Source organism: Natator depressus, chromosome 21 (genome assembly GCF_965152275.1).
Source record: "Natator depressus isolate rNatDep1 chromosome 21, rNatDep2.hap1, whole genome shotgun sequence".
Lineage (NCBI taxonomy): Eukaryota > Metazoa > Chordata > Testudines > Cheloniidae > Natator > Natator depressus.
The window spans coordinates 1,498,150-1,522,310 of record NC_134254.1 but is presented as its reverse complement, the minus strand read 5'-3'; the positions used below and the strand labels follow the sequence as shown (position 1 = coordinate 1,522,310).

General features: G+C 40.1%; 1 protein-coding gene across 3 annotated transcripts in view; it reads left to right on the top strand.

The window, feature by feature from the left end:
• MAGI3 (membrane associated guanylate kinase, WW and PDZ domain containing 3) overlaps positions 1–24,161 on the top strand; it is a 204,800-nt gene that overhangs the window by 95,795 nt on the left and 84,844 nt on the right. For 2 of the 3 annotated variants that reach the window (XM_074935983.1, XM_074935985.1), the window contains exons 2-3: positions 10,947–11,063; positions 19,632–19,751. In XM_074935983.1, the coding sequence (XP_074792084.1) occupies positions 10,947–11,063; positions 19,632–19,751 (237 nt within the window). The remainder of the gene's footprint in view (positions 1–10,946; positions 11,064–19,631; positions 19,752–24,161) is intronic. The other variant, XM_074935984.1, reaches the window with a different exon arrangement.

Genomic DNA, 24,161 nt, shown 5'->3' with positions numbered 1-24,161 from the left:
TTGCGCGCATGCAGTCTGGAGATCCCAAAGTGTGTTTAAAGTACATTACTCTCTTTGACTGGCTCCTATATTTCATGTGTTTCCCCTGTGGGATAATTTTGTAGCACAATGAATAGAAATCCTAAATGTCTGAGCTACTGGTGCAGGGGCTGATAGGATGTTTTTAAGAGGAATCATGGGCTCTCTGAGAACGGTAGTAACTATTCTTATATAAGAATAGGCTTCAGCGCTTGCCTAAAGCGTCTTTGCTATCACTTTATTTTGTGCTTTCTGATTCATGTCAGCATTTTCTAGTTGGGTTTCTGGCATTTTGTTTCTCCCAATATTTTGTCTGCCTTTATTCTGTCTTCCCCAGGGGGACCATTTTAGGCTCTGTATAGTAATTTAGTCCGGAATTATTCTGAGAATACAGCCAAATCCTTGCATTAGGTTTTTGTATTTTAAGACCAACTCCTTCATGTCAGTCTATCTTTAAGAGCTTCATTTATACTTCATCTGTACCATGCATGTTGATATTTATTGAGAAATGTTTAGTGAGTAACATTCCATTTCCTATAGGGGGGCTATCTTTACGTATTTTACCTTCTATATAAAGTTTCTCAGAACATGCAGCAGTCTGAAGTAGTTAACAACCAGATTCATCTCGTTTATTTAAGTGAAATATACTTATTGTTAAAGTGAAATGCAACAAATCTAGCTGTGACTCTGAGATAGATGTGCCATTTGAGTAGTGAAACATTTGTTTCAATATTGAGAAATCAGCTTGTCTACAAGCAGTAAACCAATGTGTTCTAACAAATGGAAAATACTTTTTTGTGCTGGAGATTACACCATTTATTTTCATTTTCCATGACATGTCTTGCTCATTATGCTGTAGGAAGCAAATCCAAAGCTTTGTGCAGAACAGTTCATGACAGCAAAAGAGGGAATTCAGTTCAAGGTTTGAGTTTCATAACATTCATGCTGCCGTAACGACAAAGAATGCTTCACCAATGAGAGCAGTGGTGAGTTGTTTGAGTTTCAGGTTGGAAAATCTGCCATTGTTCTTGTAAAATACTCACCCTTTTTGTGATAAATACTTTATAATCTGTTGGTCACTTGCTAAAAAGCTGAGAGGGTTGCATTATGGCATCCTCTTAATACTATTGTTATGTTTCTAAAAAATAATTATTGAAATAGCAGACATTGTTGAATGAAGCTGAGAAACAGATTGCTAGGTGGCTTATTGCTAGTACTATACTGAGCACTGCATGTTGTTGGTACGTGCGAGGGCTCTTTTGCTAGTTCTGATTTCAGGAGGAAAGCGGGAATGTTAAGGTGATTAAAATCCACTCAACAGATTTCTCTACAGATATAGAGTTAAATTTGGAAATTTTCCTTTTGTCTATTATTTTACTGAAAAGAAACTAACGGAAACCAGTGTTACACACCTAGAGTACATAATTGCAGACTTGTATTATTGTCGACTTAAAGCTCTGTGTGTTTGACACTGGGTCAAAGTGGATTTTTACACTCAGCCTAGCAAAAAATAGCATCCAGTGGCGTGCTACAGTCTCTTTTAACCCAAATTATTAATGGATTTAAGGGGCACTCTCTCCCAGATATTGACACAATGAGAATTTTGTTCCTATTCTGTTTGCTTATGAGCTTTCCTAGGACCTACATTTATTAAAGCTATGCAACATTTAAACTAGAGGGGGAAGGTGCAGAGAATTGTGGACAGCCCAGTGGTGTTCTGCAATTCAAAATTAGTTTTCTGTACTTCAGGCAAGGCATTTATGGGAAGACCAGGTTTCTGGATGCATTAACCTCTGGATATACTAATCTGGTTTTGCCAATTCTGAAATTCACCAGCTGACTGCACTTGAGAGCCAGCTCCCATATTTTGAGTAATTATGTTGTGAAGTGAACTTGAATAAAAATCAAACTAGATATTAAGCCTCACAATTTTCCTGTCAAGACAGGGTAAGTAGGTAAGCATTATTGATCTGTTTTACAACTGGAAAACCGTGGCACAAAGATTAAAGAATATCTCATCTAGCTGATATAAAATGCAGTCATTTCTTAGCCTTCACTGTGTCTGGAAAATACTTACTTATCAGAAGTAAGAACATAAGAATGGCCACACTGGGTCAGACCAGTGGTCCATCTAGACCAGTATTCTGTCTTCTGACAGTGGCCAATGCCAGATGCATCAAAGGCAATGAACAGAACAGGGCAATCATCAAATGATCCATCCACTGTCATCTAGTCCCAGTATCTGGCAGTCAGAGGCCTCGGGAGACTCGGAGCATAGAGTTGCATCCCTGACAGTATTGGCTAATAGCCACTGATGGACCTATCCTACATGAATTTATCTATTTCTTTTTTGAATCCAGTTATAGTTTTGGTCTTCACAACATCCCCTGGCAATGAGTTCCACAGGCTGACTGTGCGTTGTGTGAAGAAGTACATCCTTATGTTTATTTTAAACCTGCTGCCTCCTAATTTCATTGGGTGACCCCCTGGTTATTCTGTTATGTGAAGGGGTAAATAACACTTCCCTAGTCACTTTCTCCACACCATTCATGATTTTATAGATCTGTCATACCCCCTGTAGTTGTCTCTTTTCCAAGCTGAATAGTCCCAGGCTTTTTAATCTTTCCTCAGATGGAAGCTGTTCGTACCCTTCATCATTTTTTGTTTCCCTTCTCTGTATCTTTCTCATTTCTAATGTATCTTTTTTGAGATGGGGCAACCAGAACAGCATGCAGTATTCCAGGTTTGCGCATATCATGGACTTATAGACATTACTTTACAAATAATTGCTCTGTATATTTGTATTGTTATGACAAGCCCCTTTCTGTGATCATTTGTCGTCTTACTTTTATTATAATGATTCTCTGTCCTTGCAGTAATATGGGTAGGGCCTACCAGATTCACAGCCATGAAAAGGACGTCATGGACCGTGAAATCTGTACAGTATAAGGTAAAAGCATACAAAAGCCCGATTTCACGGGGGAGACCAGCATTCCTCAAATTGGTGGTCCTGACCCAAAAAGGAGGTTCCGGGGGGTCACAAGGTTATTTTAAGGAGGGGTCACAGTGTTGCCACCCTTACTTCTGTGCTGCCTTCAGAGCTGGGCAGCCAGAGAGCGGCAGATGTTGGCCCAGCACCCAGCTCTGAAGGCAACACCCCATCAGCAGTAGTGCAGAAATAAGGATGGCAATACCATACCATCCACCCTTACTTCTGCACTGCTGCCTTTAGAACTGGGCAGCCAGGGTGTCTGCTGATTGAGGGCCCAGTTCTGCAGGCAGCAATGCAGAAATAAGGGGGGCAATACCATCCCATGCCATCCGTACTTCTGCACTGCTGCTGACAGCAGCTCTGCCTTCAGAGCTGGGCTCCTGGCCAGCAACTGCTGCTCTCCAGCTGCCCAGCTCTGAAGGCAGCGCTGCAGCCAGCAACAGCTCAGAAGTAAGGGTAGCAGTACTGCAACACCCCCTACAATAAACTTGCGACACCCCCCACCCCCCTCAACTCCTTTTTGGGTCAAGACCCCTACAATTAAAACACCATGAAATTTCAGATTTAAAAAGCTGAAATCATTAAATTTACAATTTTTAAATTCCTATGACTGTGAAATTGACCAAAATGGACCATGAATCTGGTAGGGCCCTAATTATGGGTCTTCTCTTCACATTGACAGTTCTGATCTATAAATATATGGGAAATCTTGGTTATACTTAGCATTAATGTTTGTATCAACATGGGCCATATAATATGTAATAAGTAGCACCTGGACTTTCATATTACATTCAAGAAGTTGTAATTATTTAACAATGACTCTCTTCTTCACTGTCTCTTAAAGGTCCCACAACACTCATTAAATTGTAATAAATCACCAAAATTGGATGACCTGGCAAGGTCTGAAAATGTGCTCACTGCCCTTTCCCTTCTAGCCTAGTACTGTATTTAGCCTGTGAAATCAAATGTCAGTGCCTACAGGATCTCCTCTTCAGTTTATTTTTGAGAGGAGTAATTGAATTGGGATATGCTTTTATCCCACCAAACTGTCAGCATTTTAACTTTAATGTGGCTGCTCTTCCTTTCTTTGTTTAGTCGGCTTTCTCTTGAACATGAAGGATTTGAAAATAATTTATCTTTTTCAGTTTGTGCCTACCCTAGTTCCACTGAGCCTGGAAGAATGCCTGCCTCCTTTTGAGATTGACTGATGCTGGAGAGACAAGGTGGGTGAGGTAATACCTTTTATTGGACTAACTTCTCTTGGTGAGACAAGCTTTCGAGCTTACACAGAGCTCTGAGTAAGTTTCCGAGACCTGAAGAAGAGCTCCGTTTATACTTGAAAACTTCTCTCACACCAACAGGAGTTGGTCCAATAAAAGATATGACCTCACCCACCTTGTCTCTCTAATATCCTGGGACTGTCACAGCCATAGCACTGCATACATGAAGTGATGCTGTCACTTTTGCATGTTGACAAGGCAGATATTCAGACAGATGTTCTCTGATCATACACCTCTTTTGGATCTGAGAGTCATCTTGCCTCTTCAATACTAGGACTGATGCATACTGGGGAATCTTTATGGCCAGCTAATTCACAAGTGCAGTGAATTTTACATTCACCATCTCCAAAGTAGGAAAATGATCAAAGAACTGGCACTTGTATCCTAATACCAAACAAATGTACAGTGTGTATTCCTTAACATTTAAGAAACAATCCAGGTCTACAGTTGATGAACTCTAGGAGTAGAAAGGGAATAGTTCACTATATTCTGTTTTACTAAATATAAGGTGAGGAATATCCATTTGGGTGAAATGTGGGTCACTCTTGAGACCAGAGCAAAATCTAGCCTTAAAATAGAGAGCACTTTTGCATTAATGTAGCTCTGCATAATGATAGAACACTCTGTGATCATAAAGTAAAAGATGCTGAGAAAAATTAAAAAACTGAAATTTTTACTGATGGAATATTAAGAACACCGCTGCTGATTATGCAGAGTGGACTGAATGCTTAACAAAAATTTTTTTTGCCATGTTTTATACTCTGCCTGCATATATTTTTGTCAGCATCTTGAGAACTGTATGTGACACTTTGAATCTTCTCATATAAATTCTTGATTAATGTTACATTCAGAAAAGGAAATGTGCAGAGCTGTTTTTTTTCCTTCTCCTCACTTAGAAATCACTCTTAATTGACCTGACTGCTATGATTTAAAAATAACCTCACTATTACGTTAACCTGATTTTCTCTCTACCTCATCTTTTGGACTTCTTGTTTCTTGGTTTCAAATACGCAAGTAAAATGTGGTTTATAGATGTGTGATAGTGCCCTGGACTTTTTGTTGTTCAGCCATCTTGTGCTGCAGTCATAGCCATAATTCCTCCCTTGGCTGTCTTCTGGAAGGAAGACTGCAGCCTTCCCTGTGCCAGTGCTCCATTTTCTATATCTAATCAGTCACCCTTTTTCCAGGCAACTTTGAGTGTGTCCTTTTTAATACTGACAGCACACTATGACACACTAAGAATTATTACCCCGAACTAGCAAAGTGTTAATTCACCAAAAGTAGAAAGTCCTCTTGTCTCTGCAATAGCCTGGCCTGTTTTTGGAATATTGAGCTGACACATGGTGCCAGCACTGGTCAATAAAGGTACAAAATGTTTTTTACGATTGTAACTTCATAAAATTGCAGTTTTTCAGCTATGAGATGCAAATGACTTTGCTACTGAGTCTAAACTGGGACAGCTCTACCTATTGGACTCTTTGATATGGGGTGTTACCCAGCTAGCTCACAGCAGCCTCTCCGAACACCTGTTAGAACACCTGTATGACTGTTTTTTTTCTTATTTTACGGCCATTTAAAAGTATTTCAAAGTTTTGAGCTTATTAATTATTAGCTATAGATAAATAGGGATTCAAAAGTATTAGTTTTGGGAAATATCCCTTGAAGTGGTGGTGGTGGTTTATTTGTATTGCAGCTAGGACTGTCAAGCGATTAAAAAATTAATTGCGATTAATCTCACGATTAATAATAGAATACCATTTATTTAAATATTTTTGGATGTTTTCTACATTTTCAAATATATGATTTTAATTACAACACAGAATACAAAGTGTACAGTGGTCACTTTATATTTTTTATTACAAATATTTGCACTGTAAAAAAAAAAGTATATTTCATTTCATCTGATATAAAGGCTGTAGTACAAGAAAGTTGAACTTACAGTTGTAGAATTATGCACAAAAAACTGCATTCAAAAACAAAACAATGAAAAACTTTAGAACCTACAAGTCCACTCGGTCCTACTTCAGCCAGTCACTCAGACAAACAGGTTTGATTACAATTTGCAGGAGATAATGCTGCCCGCTTCTTGTTTACAGTGTCACCTGAAAGTGAGAACAGGTGTTCGCATGGCAGTGTTGTAACTGGCCTCACAAGATATTTACGTGCCAGGTGCGCTAAAGATTCATATGTCCCTTCATGCTTCAATCACCATTCCAGACAACATGCGTCCATGCTGATGACGGGTTCTGCTCGATAATGATCCAAAGCAGAGCGGACCGATGCATGTTCATTTTCATCATCTGAGTCAGATGCCACCAGCAGAAGTATACTTTTCTTTTTTGGTGGTTTGGGTTCTGTAGTTTCCACATCGAAATGTTGCTCTTTTAAGACTTCTGAAAGCATGCGCCACACCTTGTTCCTCTCAGATTTTGGAAGGCACTTCAGATTCTTAAACCTTGGGTCGAGTGCTTTAGCTATTTTTAGAAATCTCACATTGGTACCTTCTTTGCATTTTGTCAAACCTGCAGTGACATTGTTCGTAAAGCAAACATATGCTGGATCATCATCCGAGACTGCTATAACATGAAATATATGGCAGAATGCGGGTAAAACAGAACAGGAGACATACAATGCTCCCCCAAGGAGTTTAGTCACAAATTTAATTAACTCACTATTTTTTTTTAACGATCATCATCAGCATGGAAGCATGTCTTTCGGAATGGTGGCTGAAGCATGAAGGGGCATATGAATGTTCAGCATATCTGGCACGTAAATACCTTGAAATGCCAGCTACAAAAGTGCCATGCAAATGCCTGTTCTCAGTTTCAGGTGATGTAAATAAGAAGCAGGCAGCAGTATCTCACGTAAATGTAAACAAACTATTTGTCTTCGTGATTGGCTGAACAAGAGGTAGGACTGAGTGGACTTGTAGGCTCTAAAGTTTTACATTGTTTTGTTTTTGAGTGCAGTTGTGTAACAAAAAAATACATTTGTAAGTTACACTTTCACAATACAGATTGCACTACAGTACTTGTATGAGGTGAATTGAAAAATACTATTTGTTTTGTTTATCATTTTTACAGCGCAGATATTTGTAATAAAAGCTAATCTACAGTGAGTACTGTACACTTTGTATTCTGTGTTGTAATAGAAATCAATATATTTGAAAATGTAGAAAAACACCCACAAATATTTAATAAATTTCAATTGGTATTCTATTGTTTAACAGTGCGATTAATCACGATTAATTTTTTTAATTGCAGTTAATTTTTTTTAGTTAATCACGTGAGTTAACTGCAATTAATTGACAGCCCTAATTGCTGCAGAACCTTGTGGCCCCAAATCAGAATCAGATTCCCATTTTGCTGGCACTGTACAGAACATACAACATTTACTCCCTTAAGAGTTTATAATCTAAAGAGTTAATTTTATGTCTCATCTGATGTATTGTTTGGGTTGTGAAAATTTCCTGTGACGTTATTAGGTCCAGAGGTTCACGTTATGTACTGTAAGTTGCAAAGAAACTTATAAGTGTAAGTTTCAGTGCCCTTATTGTTGTGATTCTTCCGTACACCTCCATATACCATCCTTTTTGTAGCCTTTGAAAACAAATGATCATTTAAATTCTTCCACTCTAAGATTTGGACATTCTGATGAAGTACATAACTTTAATTTACAGAGCTCACTGAACCCAAGTGAGTGTGCTTTCTCTGAAGATGACAGCGTACAATAGATTGCTTTGTACCCTTCTGTCAGAGGGATAAAGCAGTAAAACAAGGGCTCAGTTATTTGTGTGCTAGAGGGGCAGTGGTTATCTGGCAATATGACAGGTTTGCTAATGGTACCTGACAGGAGTGTCACAAAGGAATAATTAAGAGCCTTCCTGTAACATAATACTTAAACACCACAAATGCAGGATCCCATTTGACAATTGATCTAGTTTAGATGCATAACCTATTTGCTTACTTCCAATAGGAAGTGTTATCATTGCCTGATTTAATGGGGTTTGGGGCATGGTTCTATCAACAGATATTTATTTAATTGTAATGTAATACTTGGCAGTTTAACAGCACTTTCTTAGCCTATCTATAGATCTCAAAGCACTTTTGAGGGATATTATTGCCTTTTTGCAAGTGATGTAACACAGGCATAGTGGCTGGGGCGCAAGGTGACGCATCTAGCTGAGTGGCTCTCAATGTTTCCAGACTACTGCACCCCTTTCAGGAGTCTGATTTGTCTCGTGTACCCCCAAGTTACACCTCATTCAAAAACTACTTGCTTACATAATCACACACAAAAACACAAAAGTGTCACAGCACACTGTTATTGAAAAATTGCTTACTTCCTTTTACCATATAATTATAAAATAAATTGGAATATAAATATTGTACTTACATTTCAGTGTATATTATATAGGGCAGTATAAAGTCATTGACTGTATGAAATTTTAATTTGTACTGACTTCGAGTGCTTTTTACGTTGTCTGTTGTAAAACTAAGCAAATATCTAAATAAGTTGATGAACCCCCTGGAAGACTTCTACGTACCCCAGGGGGGTGTACCCCTGGTTGAGAACCACTGATCTAGTCAGTGATGATGAGAATTAGGGATAGAATATGAGTTCTTTTTCCCTGACCTGGGCTCACTCTGTTACAGCAACAGCTGCCCCTCATGATTAACGTGAATAGCTGATTTTCTTGATTATTGTGTATTTCACTACTCTGATTATTAAGATCTGATTCTCTCAATTGCAGCAGCCAAATACAGCAACAATACTATATAAAGAGAGCTTTGTAGAGAGAGCGTTAATTATTTAAATGATTTATAAACATAGTTTTATTATCTTAACCATTTTTATGTTTGAAACTGCAAAAATCTGTCAACATAGATAAGTCAGTAGAAGGTGCTCCAGAAAAATCCATTTCCATAGTAGAAAGCTAATGACCTTTTAATGGGGGGGTATGGAAATTTTTTTTTAAAATGTGTGCCAGTTGCTGTAATCTGCCAGAAACATAAAGGCCACAATATTCAGATCCTTAATTCATGTGCTAGTTATCCCATTAGATACCAAAAACAGGTATGCAAAGCACATAGTTAACAGTCTCTAGTTGCAGACGATTTGATCTATTAAATTTCAGGTGATCTCTAACACTGTATTCAATTTTTTCACACACCCCTAATTGTCATGGTTGGGACATATATGCTATAAGGAGTTTTGAAATGAAATCACTATGATGACAGTTAACATTTTTGTTGTGGTTCCAGCTTTGGTGGAGCTCTTCTACTTTTAACTGTTTGAGCTAACCACTGGACTGCAGTAATGGGTAGCTCTTGAATTGTGGGCTTTGAGAGTCATTGCACGTGGCATCTCCCAGAACAAAATAAGAAACTGCTGCTGAAGCGCACATGTAGTTTTTAATGGTAGGGACTAAGTTCAAATGTTAGTGTTTTTTTTAAACCTGATAAGGACAGGCTTTACAGAACAGTCATTAGAATCCTGTGAGAATTTGTAAATCAAAAATTTGTATTTTGGATTTATTTTCTTTCAGTTTGCAAATCTCTAATAGGATTTACGGATCCAAAGTGGGATTTGTAAACTTTCATCAGGGCTTGTAAATCCATTTTCTTATAAGTCAATAGATCAAATGAAGCTAAATCTAAGGGTGCAAGATAAAAGCTTGCAAATCAAAACAATAATTTTAAGACTTCCAGACACAGTTTACAAATTTGAAATAAAATGTCTGGCTTTATTATTTGTAGATTAATAAATACAACCGTACATGATTTTCTGATTAGTGATGAACACATTGGTGACGCAGGCAACATTTAATCTCCAGCTGGGTTCTCAGTTGATAATGTAGTCACATGCCTGGATTGTACAGTTTCCCTCCGTTACCTGCATGTGAAGCAGTTGCAAGCACTGTAAGATGTGTGTTTGTTTTTAAGCCCAGTATGCCAGTACTTTTTGTATGCTATCCTGCAGTAGTCTCTCATTAAACTATAGGCTGTATGCTATTATTCAGTTCCTGAGCCATTCTACTCATTCTAGCCATTCCCCTAAAGTGGTTTGGAATTTCAGTAGTCCTTAGCCAGCACCACATCTGTTGCGGCCAGTAATCCTTAGCACTTTAGTACTTCACCTATATTTTCTTACTGTCGGCGGCAGACAACACTAAGATTGATGTTGCACTTATGCTGCTTCATGGGCTTACGTGTTCTTTGACGCATAAATATGGGTTGGCTAAAAGTATTCTGCTCTTAGCTTTTAGTAAAGTTTTAAAGTCTTAACATTTCATCTGTCCTGCCTAAAAGGGGTGAGTCTTGTCACAGGGACTCGTGTTCAATGTCAACAGGACTGGTGAAAATCCAATAATCCAGGAGCCAGATTATCAACTGGTTATAAAAAAGCGTAGCTCGATTGACTTCAGTTTAAGTCCATGGAGCTACATCAATTTACACCAGCTGAGGATCTGGCCCCAGGAGCATGCAGCTTTTCTGACCAATCTAGTGCTTTTGAATAAACTAATTTGTAGTTTCCTTTCTATTTTAGATTTTGCAGAGATGTTTACTGCAGTGAAATGCAGATTAGTTGATATGAGCATCATCTCAAATATTTTTTGCAAGTTTTTCATTATATCGTTTTCTTATATTTTAAAGGAAAAGTAATCAACAAAGACTTGCGTCACTACCTGAGCCTGCAGTTCCAGAAAGGCTCAATAGACCATAAACTCCAACAGGTGATCAGAGACAATCTTTACCTGAGAACCATCCCATGTAAGTATGTAGAGTGCTAGGATAAATTAATCTATTTCAGTTAAACTCCACATAACTCAAGAATCCTGTAAGCTTTTTCCCTTTGATCCTGTGTTGTTTCACATTTTCACCCTTTCAGTGGGGATTCCTTTGCATAAAGGCTATTTTTAGATAGCCTCTTTGTTAGAATCCATATTAAGAAATGTTCTAAGTTAACTTGGGATGCAATGGAAAATTAGTCTATTGATAATCTTATTTTTATATATTAAAGAATTGACAAACCAGCAAAAATGTCAAAATTCCAAGTTCAGAGGACTTCAAGAGTGTCTATCTTTTTTAAAACTCATTGGTACTTCCTCTAAACACCATTAAAGAATGCAACAAATAAAGATTTCATGTCAGCATAAGAGTAAGTAAACCTAGCGGGAGTGAGACATCTTTACTGTAACTAGTATAATATAATTCTCACCATTGATTTTGGGGCAGTCTCTCTCACACACGGACACACCCGCCTAGCCAGGTTTGTGGCTTTTCACAAAGGGGAGATTAAGATCTCCAGGTGACCACCTGTAGTTAGGCTGGATGTTAGAGAAAATGGAAAGGAAGGAAGGGGTATAATTGTAGAAGAGCTGTTTGTGAGGAAGGAGACTGAGCTGGAACACAACCAGGTGGGGTGCACAAGGGAAGTTATGGGTGCACTTGTAACATGTCTGAGCCTGAAATTTAATGGGATGGAGGAGGGACCTATAGCATGGTCCACTGGTTGGGGAAAGGAGGAGTGGTCTTTCTAAATTAGAATAGGCACAGTAGAGTTGCAGAGCAAGCATTAACGAGAGGGCACCATGGGATGGGATGAGCCTCAGCTCTTAATCCACTGCAGGCTGGAATGGCTGGCATCTCGTAGTATTTTCCCCATCCATAAAGCCCACCTGCTAACATGTCATCAGCCAGGAATCATTAAGAGGTTGCTGCTCCTGCAGCCTGAGTGAAAAAACATTATCTTCTCTATTTCTCTCACTTCAGTCACCCATCACTGATCAGCTTCAAAGGCTCTTATAAATATGGTTAAAATGCTTAATGCTGATTGCCTGCTTGAATGATGATATTGGGCTCTTAGACTTTACAGAGGATAAAATTGTTCATTGGAGCAGCACATTTTAAGCTCATTATCACACTTAATTACTAAAAAGCAAAGTATTCAGTGTACTTTTGATGCAAGAATATTTACAAATTAACAAACAAACAAGCCAAGGCAAAGCTTTACTGAAGTGAATGGCTTTCTGGTGGCAATGGGTACTGTATGGCATGCACATGGCAGTCATTACATGACTGATATAGGACAGTTCTGACCAAACATAAGGTCTAAAGCACCTCATTTGTATTCACTACTATGAATGGTAATGGATAATGAACACCATTTTGCAATTTTAAAATGCAATCTGAAATTTTTTTTAGGCAGTTATGAGGATCCAATTGGGTAATCATAGCTTTTAGAACCACCACAAACTGACAGCTTGGATAAAAATAATGTACTTTTCCAGCTTACCGGAGAGTATCTTTCAGTTTAAAGGACATCCCCACAATTACCGAAATTCCTGTCTGTGTGATGCTTTTCGCATTATCATGACATTCCATTTCTCAGTTATCCAAAAGCCACGCTGTACTTTCCATATGCGATATTTACTCATTAGAATGACTGATAAGTTTTATTTCAAGTATTTTTATTTAAAAAACTTGAATATTAAATTAACATGGCACACATTACATTAATAAAAAACTGGCTGATAGGTCTCAAATGTAATTGTAAATAGGGAGTCGTCATCAAGTGGATGTGTTTCCAGTAGGGATCAGTTCTTCACCCTATGCTGTTTCATATTTTTATCAATGACCTGGAAGAAAATATAAAATCAGCACTGATAAAATTTGCAGATGAGACACAAATCTGAGGAGTGGTAAATAATTAAGAAGACAGGTCATTGTTTCAGGGCGATCTGGATCACTTGGTAAACTGGGCATAAACACTATGTTTTGTAATATGGATTAATGGGAATGTATACATATAGGATCAAAGAACGTGGGCCATAATTACAGGAGGAGGACTAAGCAGGGAAGCAGTGAGTCTGAAAAGATTTGGGTGTTATGGTAGATAATCAGCTGAACATGAGCTCCCAGTGTGACATGATGGCCAAAAGAACTAAAGGGATCCTGGGATGCACAAACAGGGGAATCTCAAGTAGGAGAAGAGAAGTTACCTTACCACCATATTTGGCACTGGTGCGATAGCTGCTGGAATACTGGGACCAGTTCTAGTGCCCACAATTCAAGAAAGATTTGGTAAATTGGAGAAGGGTTCAGGAAGAGCCATGAGAATGATTGAAGTATTAGAAAAATGCCTCATAGTGATAGATTGAGCTCTGAGAGTCTTATTTGTCTTACCAAAAGAAAGGTTAAGGGGTGACTTGATTACAGTCTGTGAATGTCTACATGGAGAACAAATATTTAATAGGCTCTTCAGTGTATCAGAGAAAGGTATAAACTGATCTGGTAGCTGGAAATCGAAGCTAGACAAATTCAGAGTGGAAATAAGGTGTAAATTTTTAACAGTGAGTAATAGTTGGAAAAATTTACCACGTCATGGTAGATTCTCCATCACTGACAATTTTTAAATCAAGATCAGATGCTTTTCTAAAAGGATATTTTTCTATGAATTATTTAGGAAGTTCTACGGCCTATATTATAGGGGAGGTCAGATTAGATGGTCACAGTGGTCCCTTCTTGCCCTATATTAATCACATGTTAAAGTGTTTTTTGTCATAGCGTCAGGCATGTAATTTTTTTAGCACAACATTTTTTATTTACCTATTATTTTGTGACCAGTGTAATTAATGGCTTGGATCTTGGCAAGTTGATAATGAGTGGTTCTAAGATTCAGCATGCCCAGGATTACACCAGGGGAAGCAAAATATTCACTTCATTTTATGAGTGAAAGAATGAGGAGTTTAAAAAAAAACCAGTGTAATGGAAATGAGGTTCACTTACTGACGGAGCTGTTCACACTGTTCATTGGAGTAAAATTGACAAGTTTTTAAAAGATTGTTGAGGTTAAAGAAGATGGTATGCAATAATGAATCACTGTAATCCTTGCTTCAGGAGAGTGTTAATCACGCTTCTGTTAAGTAGAGCTTCCTTCTTTGCTCGACTTGTACATTTTGAACATTTCTGAATTAGCATGACCAGTTTGCTAGATTGCTTTGAAAGTTTAGGTTTTTTGCTATCCAGCATTGTTTACTTTTACTTTTTTGCTATCCAGCTACCAGATCAGTTTATACCTTTCTCTGATACACTGAAGAGCCTATTAGATATTTGTTCTCCATGTAGACATTCACAGACTGTAATCAAAAACTCATGCAGTGGCAATACCACATTCCAGGCTCCATGATGATTTACCTGCTTGGGTCACATTCTGAATTATGAAAGCAGAAACAAATTCATCTAATAATAGAGAGTACAGGCATACAAATGACTGAAAAGACTGAAATAAATTTGATCCAACCCAATTATGTAATAGGTGGTCAGAAATCAATTTTGCGTTGTTAGTGACATCATTAATTACTAAATTTCCAAGAGCATTCAAGAGACATTAAGGAAGCGATACATCATCATAATGGTAGCAGACTATATATAGCTATTCCACAACCCCCCAAAAAATTTCAATTAATATTGCTTGGCCCAGGTCTTCGCCAACTTCTGTACAGTAAATCAGTCAGGCTCATAGCATGTGTGAACATTTTTCTTTCTCACATCACTTCATCCTCCAGCTTTTTATTGTCTCTGTCTTCCTCTCATCATAATTTATAATTTCTAAAAGTCTCTTCCTCCTAAAATCATAGCAAGATGATTGATGCTCCCTCATTACCTCCAAGTTTCCTATCTTTTCAACAGTGTGTGCCTGTATGCTGTTATAGCCCAGCACTCTATAACACTATCTCATTCTTTAAATAATACCGCTTCATAGAAAGTTACATACAAGACATTTTCATTGTAATAATGGTTTTGCCTTATCTTTAATTGTTTCTGATTAGGTAACTCCTGCTAGCCATAACTTTGCTTTCAATTAATGCTCTGCATTGTGAAATTAGGAACACCCACATGTATGAATACCAACACGGCAGAATGGAAATCACTGATCTAACAAGTGAATCATTTGTTTGAGGAAAGAAAAAACATTGATTAGAAAACGCATTAAAAAAGGACAAAAAAGTTATTGAGCTGTGACTAGTATGAGTAAAATACACCTCTCCTTTCCCTGTGAAATAAGGAGACCCTAGTGATGAAATCAAGAGGCCCTCCTTTTCTACAGGTTCAGAGGTGTGTTGAAACAGTATGTGATTCTAGGGGTATAGTATTGCAGTTCTATAAGTAGCAAAACCAAAGTCCAGTCTGATCACTATCATGTCTCCAAGAACAAAGCCCAAGATTTCAAAAGTGAGGTCTTAAACTTAGGCTCCTAACTCAGTACTTAGCCCAAATAAGTGACCTGATTTTCAGCAGTGCTGCTCACTGGGAAGTTCCGACTGACTTCAGTGGACTAGGCTGGGTACTGAGCACCACTGATAAATACCCCGAGGAAGTAATTTGCATAGCAAGACCTTTTTAGTCTGTGTGGCTTCCTGTCATCTACAAACTTCACTGGGATTTACATGCAGCCCACTGACATATCAGAGACCAGGGACCAAACTGACCCAGTCATTGCATGACCTCTGTTTAAAAGGATGATATGCATGATGAGAGACATCCAGGAAGGTGAAAGAGAGGAAATATTTGCCATTTCCTTTTGGTTATGTAGAATAAAATAAATAAATAAAACAATAAAAATTCAAGTTCACCAATGAATCTCATTTGTTTTTGGGGAGTAAGTCTCATTGAAACCTCATGCTATTCTTTTCTGCAATATTCATCTACTGCATATTAACTTCTTCTGACCTGAGATGGTGTCTTTCTAGTGTGTGGGTGCTTTTCCACACTTAATTTATCTTGTGCTGTGGACTTTAAAAAAATCTTTAGTTAATAAAGTAATTCAAGGAGTTGAAGTGAGTTAAGTTGATATTTAAACTGTGTTTCAACATGCGTTCCTTCACACACCTAATGTTTCCATTGCACAGGGTAACATTCAGTTTGTGTCTTCGGTCTGTGTACAGTGAAGTGGCACATTTTGCATGGTATCAAAAAACTGTTTTTAATTAGTATTTTATGACACCAACATTCTCATCAGAACATTTACTATAAATTCTATCAGATGTCTACTGGCAAAAGTTAAATGTTAGTTTTATGTGAATGACCTAGCAATCAATCTAGACAAAATTGTGAGATGAGAATGTAATTGTCAATTTAAATTTTCATAAGATTAGATTGAGAGGTATAAACTGCTGTCATATACAGAGGTAGTTTATTGGGGGTGGGGATCGAAGGCTTATGAATGTTTCATATCAATATATGTCATATAGGCACAAAAGCAAAGTGATTATTTTATTTCATCTTTGCCACATTAGAAAATTTAAATCTAATGGAATTCTTGACAAAGTGATCTAATACTGAAGTGCAGAAGCTATTGTCAATTGATTGTATTTTTCACATTGAAACATGATAACTTTAAACAATTTGAAAGTTTTGGATGGATTAGTGACTTGAAAAAAAGAAGTCCATTTGCCTTTATTCTTAAGATATTTCCACTTTCTACCCTCAGTATAAGATCAAAAGCCTTTTTCACTTAATAGATGCAGTTAAGATACATGTCAAAACACGTAATGAAAGTCAAAAAGTTTTCATCATGACTAATATTTAAAACTGTTCTAGATTCATTAGAAATTAAGTTTGTCAGGTATCCCATGTACAGTGTGATATGAAAAAGCATATGCTTGTTGCCAAAGTCACAGTTTCAAATGACAGGTTTCAGAGTAACAGCTGTGTTAGTCTGTATTTGCAAAAAGAAAAGGAGTACTTGTGGCACCTTAGAGACTAACCAATTTATTTGAGCATAAGCTTTCGTGAGCTTCAAATGACGTAAAGGTTGTGTGTAACCCTGTAACTAAAAAGCAAGATAGAGGTCTATTTCCTCATGTTTTGTCAGGAGACTCCATTCCTAGGAAAGTAGGAAGTTTTACATAACTAACAGGATTCTGGACTGGACTTAGCAGGTAAATAAATCACCCATTAGCACACCCTCTGAAGGAAGAGTTAATTAAAAGAACCTTGTACTAGTTGTAGAAGTACCGGAGATGTTTTGGATTCATTGGCTACCATTCCTGTGGCTTTCATTGTATGTAAACTTGTCACCATTAGCAGTTATAACAAAGATCTAAAGATCACAGTGAGAGAAAAATTAGAACCAGTGTATATTTGCTGCTGTTTTTCACTCATCCATTTGCTAGCAGATTATCAAAATTCTAAAGAGCATGAAATGGATGTAAAATTAACTATTGTCCAAGACAGTTCATAACCTGCAGTCATCTGACAAGTTGCCAAATGAAATTCATTTTGTTTCTATTGTAACTATCAAGTTGTATATTTATTATTTATTCAGTAATTACAATAATTTGTATAGACTGGAAATTAAACCTTTTATAGTTTGTTTGTAAGTGACACTGATAGGATGAAATTTGCTTCACCTGCATTAAAAAACCCTTTCCAGTCAGGGCCAGCTCTAGGTTTTTTGTCCCCCAAGCAAAAGATTTGCTGCCCCCAGCTCAGGTGGGGGTGGGGCTGGGGCTCGCAGCAGTGCTGGAAGCAGAGGGAGTGATGTCACTTTCTCCCAGTCCCTGCAGGGGCTTTCCCTCCTCCCCCGCCCGACCGCACCGAGAAGCCCCGAGCTAAGGGGTGGCACAAGGCAGCGCAGGAGCCAGTACGCAGATGAGGCGGCTCAGCTCCCGCTCCCCAGCTAGTGCCTGGAGCCTGGCAGCTTGGTATCCCAGGGCTGGGGCTTCCCCTTCCCGATGCGGCCGGGGGCACAGCGCCCTCTCCCCATCTAAGTGGCTCAGCTCCAAGAGCGCTACTGTCCTGAAAAAAAAAAAGGATGGCCGGAATGCCACCCCGGAAACATGCTGCCCTCAGCACGTGCCCGCTTTGCTGGTGCCTCGAGCCGGTCCTGCTTGCCATCTGGCTTTATGTTGGTGAAAGGAACATGAGCTGAGAGAAAAATCTACCCTCAACTTAGGTTCAGGCCACTAGGCTACAGTGCAACTCTCCTTTCTAAAAATGGCTACTATTTATCCTGTATGCTGGAACTATAGTCTTCATTCCTCTGCACCATTTGTGTGGAGCGCTAAGGCGGCTGGCCACAAAGATGTGGCCACCCCTTGCCATTCTCTGTACTGGCCTATGAGAAGCCAGATGATGGTCTAGATACCCCTTCACAGCATGCAGAGAGTGCAGAGGTCCTTCTGTGAAGCCTCTCCGCTTGCAGCTTCTGCTGCACAGCCCCATTAGGTGCTAGAGAGACCCTTGAAAGGCCAATCTCAGCAGGATGAAATTTGCCGTTTTCGTAATTTGATACGATTTAAAAAAACACCAAAGCTATTCCATGCTGTTTGAGTTTTATAGGAAGCAAAAAACATCAGATAGTTGGGGAGTAGTTCCTTTATGGATTTGTATGACTTGTCCAGAAAAATAGCTATGATCATAAAAATGTTAGGAATATATATAACTTACATCCCTAAAATAACTCAGAGCAGTGAGCAATTGTTTGTATTTTAATAATGAAATCTGAAGATGGGGGCTTGTGGTGCAGGTGCAATTGTAACCTGAATAATAGAAGCATGGAATTGTAAACTTCTTTGCTTTGTTTGTTCAGATTGAATTTTGACTATTATATAAATGGATTATAATTATGTATATTGATGAGTCTTTGTTCATTGCAAACCATAATATAGCAAGTGTTCAGAGTTGTTGCCATATTAATGAAAGTTGGGGACTGAGGAGTTCATAACACCGAGAAGTTCTTAAGATTGAACATATCAGAATTACCAGAGGTAAGTTGCAGTATGGGTGTACTGCATCGCTTTCTTGTCCTTCAAACCACTGCAGAGCGATTCCCAATGTTTGAAGGCATCGGAATGTGAAGGGATGTTGACTTCTTTTTCCTAGATATCACTTTTTAGACATGTGATTGATTCATTATTTTCCAGTTGGGAAACGGGATTCATATAACTGGTTAGTCATAAGATTGACATTCATAAAATCAAGGTCCTGCTGTATTGGGATTTGAATGTTAATTCTTAGGAAGTTTAAACTCTGGTATCAAAATTCCTTTTTGTGTGCCCTTCATAACAGTAGATATAATAAATTCATGAGGGCTTCCATTTCTTGTTAAAATATCCTTTCTTATTCCTGCATAATTTATTGACCTAGTTTCACATACTCCAGTGTTCACTTTCATGAGAATGTTCTGAACCTTATCTTGCCAGAGTGGTACTGTAGCTGTGCAAAGCTTCAAATAACCACTGTTTCTTTTTATGTTGAATTCTGCAAGAGAGAGTATTTTGTAAGCCAACAGCACTAGACAACTATACAACAGTTTCTTCTCTGTCTTTTCAGGCACTACAAGGGCTCCCAGGGATGGGGAGGTCCCAGGGGTGGACTATAATTTCATTCCTGTTGAACAGTTTAAAGCATTGGAAGAAAGTGGAGCCTTGCTAGAAAGTGGAACATATGATGGTATGTTACAGAATTTGAACACATGTACCTACAGTCTTTTATAAGAATGGGAATAAAGACCTGGAAGAATTTCATGGTGTTAGTGTCCAGTCTTTTTGTCTTGGGCTTGGTCTAAATTAGCAACTTATGTCGATATAACTACATCACTCAGAGGTGTGGAAAATCCACAACCCTGAGCGACATAGTTATACTGATCTAACTCCTGGTGTAGACTGCGCTGTGTCGATGGGAGGGCTTCTCCTGTTGACATAGATACCACTTCTCAGGGGGGTGGAGAACCTACGCCGATGGGAGAAGCCCCGCGTTGGCATAGGTAGCATCTTCACTGGAGCGCTACAGTGGTGCAACTGTGCCGCTGCAGTATTTTTAGGGTAGACAGGTCCTAAATTTGGATCCGTGTACTTGTGAGGAGTAATAGTGCTTTGCAAGGGTAGGGAAGCAGTATTATCTCCATTGTATAGATGGGATAACTATGGAACAAAGTGGTTGTCTTGTCCCGGCTCATGCTGTGAGACAGTGACCCAGTATTAGAACCCATGTGTCCTGACGTGTTCAGTTCACTTTAACACCTGTTGCTTTTTTAATATCATTGTGCTTTTCAGAGTCATCCTAAAAACTTTTATGTATGTTTGGTTGACATTTGCTTTAAATATATTTGTGGTCATAGTTCTGGGTTTTGTGTGAAAAGTTTTCTGTAGCTTTAATTTCTTGCTTAAGAGTTATTACATATATTATAAATTATTCCAAAGTTTTCTACTTTTGTCATCTTTCTGCTTTTAGTATTTTAGAGTAGCCATAATATTTGCTAGACGCTATCCCAGTTAGTCATTGGCTTTATTTTCATTACTGTTGTAGTGCTTTTGGGTGTGTTTGGTAATTTTTAATGAAAGTCTCTCAGATAGGGATAGGTTTCAGAGTAGCAGCTGTATCTGCAAAAAGGAAAAAAGGACTTGTGGCACCTTAGAGACTCACCAATTAATTTGAGCATCAGCTTTCGTGAGCTACAGCTCACTTCATCGGATGCATTCAGTGGCCACAGCCGATGGAGTGAGGTGTAGCTCACGAAAGCTGATGCTCAGATAAATTGGTGAGTCTCTAAGGTGCCACAAGTCCTCCTGTTCTTTTGTCAGATGAGGATGTTTCTCTAAATATATGATTTTTAGCTCTCATCACTAACGCCCGACTCTTTTGAATTAAAATGTAAATACAATAGATGCCGGTTAATAGCAATCGTGGTACTATCAACTTCCAGTTAATGGCAGCACGTTGCTGTGAACCGATCCCATCCCGCTCACATCAGTGTTAAGGTGGCTTGAATAGTTGCAACACTGTGCTGCTTAGGAGCAACTTTTTTAAAGAAGGGCCCCACCTGCAGGTTGGTTTGTGCAGCTGCAGTCAGGGAAGGAAGTGCTGGGGCCTACCTGTTTTGGCTGCAGCCCTGCAAACCTGCCTGCAGTGAGTACTCAGCCCATCCGTCCCAGCGCTTCCTTTTCGGGCTGCAGCTGGGCAAACCTGCCTGCACACGGGGACCACACAGGACATAAGGGTCTGCAGGCCAGAAGGGGAGGCTATGGGCAGGGCATTAACAGGGAGTGGGCTGCAACCTGGATGGTGGAGTTGCACAGTACCTCTCCCTGCAGTCTCCAGGCCACTCCCTACCAGGGGACTGCATGCAGGGAAGGAAGCGCTGGGAAGCACAGAGCATGGGCCCCCCAGACAGCACAGGGAGAGGTATGGTGCAGCCTCATGGGCACTGAGCACCCCATGTCTCTGCAGAAAGCCTTGGCATGCAGGTGGCAGGCAGCCCCGCTCGACATTGGTGCCCTTCCCGCAGCCAGGGGTGCACCCAGAGAAGGCATGTCCCAGCACTTGATTTCACTCGCCATAATTATGACTTCAAGTGTTTCAGATCGCTGAAGCATTATCTGAGTGTCAGCCAACCTGGATCTGAATATATTATAAACATTACTCCTGGGGGGATTCTGCGGGACTGCGCACCCGCGGAAAATGGCCCCCCTGCAGATTTCCTGCGTTTCCCTGCAAAAAACGGCAGGGAAGCAAAGGGAAGCCGCGTGGTGGGGGGCGACCATGGGCGCAGTTTTGGGGAGGATTGCCCTCCTCCAAACAGGCATGGGGGGGCACGGGGTTACATGTCACTGCCCCCACTCATTCTGCAAGCGCAGAGCTGCCCAGCTGAAGGAGGCTGTGTCACTGCTCCACTGGCTGCAGCTGAACACCACCTCCTGGGTCCCAGTGCCAGTCATGCTCCCCTTCTGTGTGCTGGGAGCCTTCCTGTTTTCTATTCTGCACAACAGTGCCCGCGGTGGGGCTGGGTAAGGAGGGGTGGGGAAATGAGGGAAGAGGCAGTGGAGAAGGAAGCGGGTGTGTGGAATAGGGCTGGGGGAGGGGAATGTGGGAGAGAGGGGAGGGGGATGGAGAAGAAAAGGGGATAGGGGAATCGCGGGGGGGAAGCGGGAACCCAGCATGCAGCATCCCCTCGGCAGCAGCTGGGGCTCCCCTGTTAAGCAGGCCCATTGAACCCTCACCTTGACAAGCCCTACCCCCCCAGTGCCTGGACCCTTTCGAGCCCCCCACCCCATTGAATCCCAGCCAGCTGCACCTGGACCCCCAGCACCTGGGCCCCCCACAACCTGACCCTCCTGCTTGAGCCCATCTCCCCATACCCAGCCCCCTCCTCCTGAGCCCCAACCACCTTCACCTGGATCCCCTGCAGAGTCCCATTGCCCCTGCTCCGGAACCCTGCCAACGAGCCCCTGTGCATCCAGATCCCCCACTGAGCCACCAGCATCGATTGCCCCCCACCTGGATGCCCCCCACACTTGGATCCTGCTGGACTGAGCCTGCCCACCCACACATGGTGCACCTGGTGCAGAGGGGCAGGGCCCCGGGGTGTTTCTGGGGCAGGCCCAGCCATTGTACTGTGTCAGGGTCTGGTGCAGCCTCACTGCCAAGTCTCTGTACCAGGAGAGGTGGGGGCTTCAGGGTCATCTCCCACCTCAGTGCAGCCAATGGCCTGTGCTCCCCACTGCCATGCTGGAGCCACATTTATTTATTGACAAATATAATTTGCAGAATTTTAAAATATTGTGTGCAGAATTTTTAATTTTTGGTGCAGAATTTTTAATTTTTTGGCACAGAATTCCCTCAGGACTAAAACATGTATAGACATGCATACACAATACTGCTTCTTTTGGTAGAAAAGTACAAATCACAACCTTTCCATATGATCCATCCTCTTCTTAATTAAATAGCTGTGGAAACACACATGATCTTTTTTCAGAGTAGCAGCCATGTTAGTCTGTATTTGCAAAAAGAAAAGGAGTACTTGTGGCACCTTAGAGACTAACAAATTTATTTGAGCATAAGCTTTCGTGAGCTACAGCTCACTTCATCGGAGCTCTAGTCAACAACTACACAAAACAGATTACATAATCAAAGCCTGAATTAGGAAATTGTCCGAGCATGCTAAATCCTTTAATTACCATCACACCTTTTGTACTTTGTAATTGTAAATTCTTCCCCATTTGGATATACCATCTCTTTAATTTTATTGTATAAAATATCTGCAATCTTAGTTGTATCCTCATTTTCCCTTTTAATTGTAGTTTGTGTGTATTGCAGCAAGAAAAGCCTAGTGTGGTTCACCCCATTGGCCCTTCAAGCTACTACGTGGTTTCCTTTCCTTCTCCTGTGCACACGCATTGTACTGCCAGGGATCTTTCTCTGCACTCTCCCACTTTCTCCTGAGGCCTCTCCCCTGCCTGCTACCCTGTTCTTCTGGGTTTTGTTTTTTTTGCTTTTACACTTCAGGCCATCGCAGTTAGTCTGCTGCTGTGGTTGCTGTTTGGGTCTTCTCTCTATTGTATCTCTGTTCATACTAGGGAACTAGGAATATTCAGCCTGTCTGGGTATCTAAAGCTAGGAAAGAAGGAGTAAACTGTAGTGCGAGTAGACATGTGTGCTAGCTTTAATCTAACTAGTGCAGGTAACAATAACAGTGAAAACATGGCAGTATGGTTCCCAGCATAGGCCAGCAAAGTGAGTATGCCCCACAGTTCCACAGTGGACTTGTACTGTTCTGAAGCCCATGCCTCCATGTCATCACTATTGTTGTTACCTGCACTAGCGAGATTAAAGCTAGCAATGGTAGGCTATCTACTGTTACAATAACACACTAATTTGTGATGTTGACATATCTTAAGTGGCTGCCTGTGTGTGAGTGGTTATGGTTAAAAACTGTTCTAAACATAGGGCCACAGGAAGCAGTTAACATTAGAAATATGTTCTAATATTTGTTAAACTGTAGCTGAATAATTATGGCCTTATGCGGGTCAGACAAGGCTTTTCTCTTTCGGTATGAGTTACTAAAGTTAATTTTCCTGTTTCCAT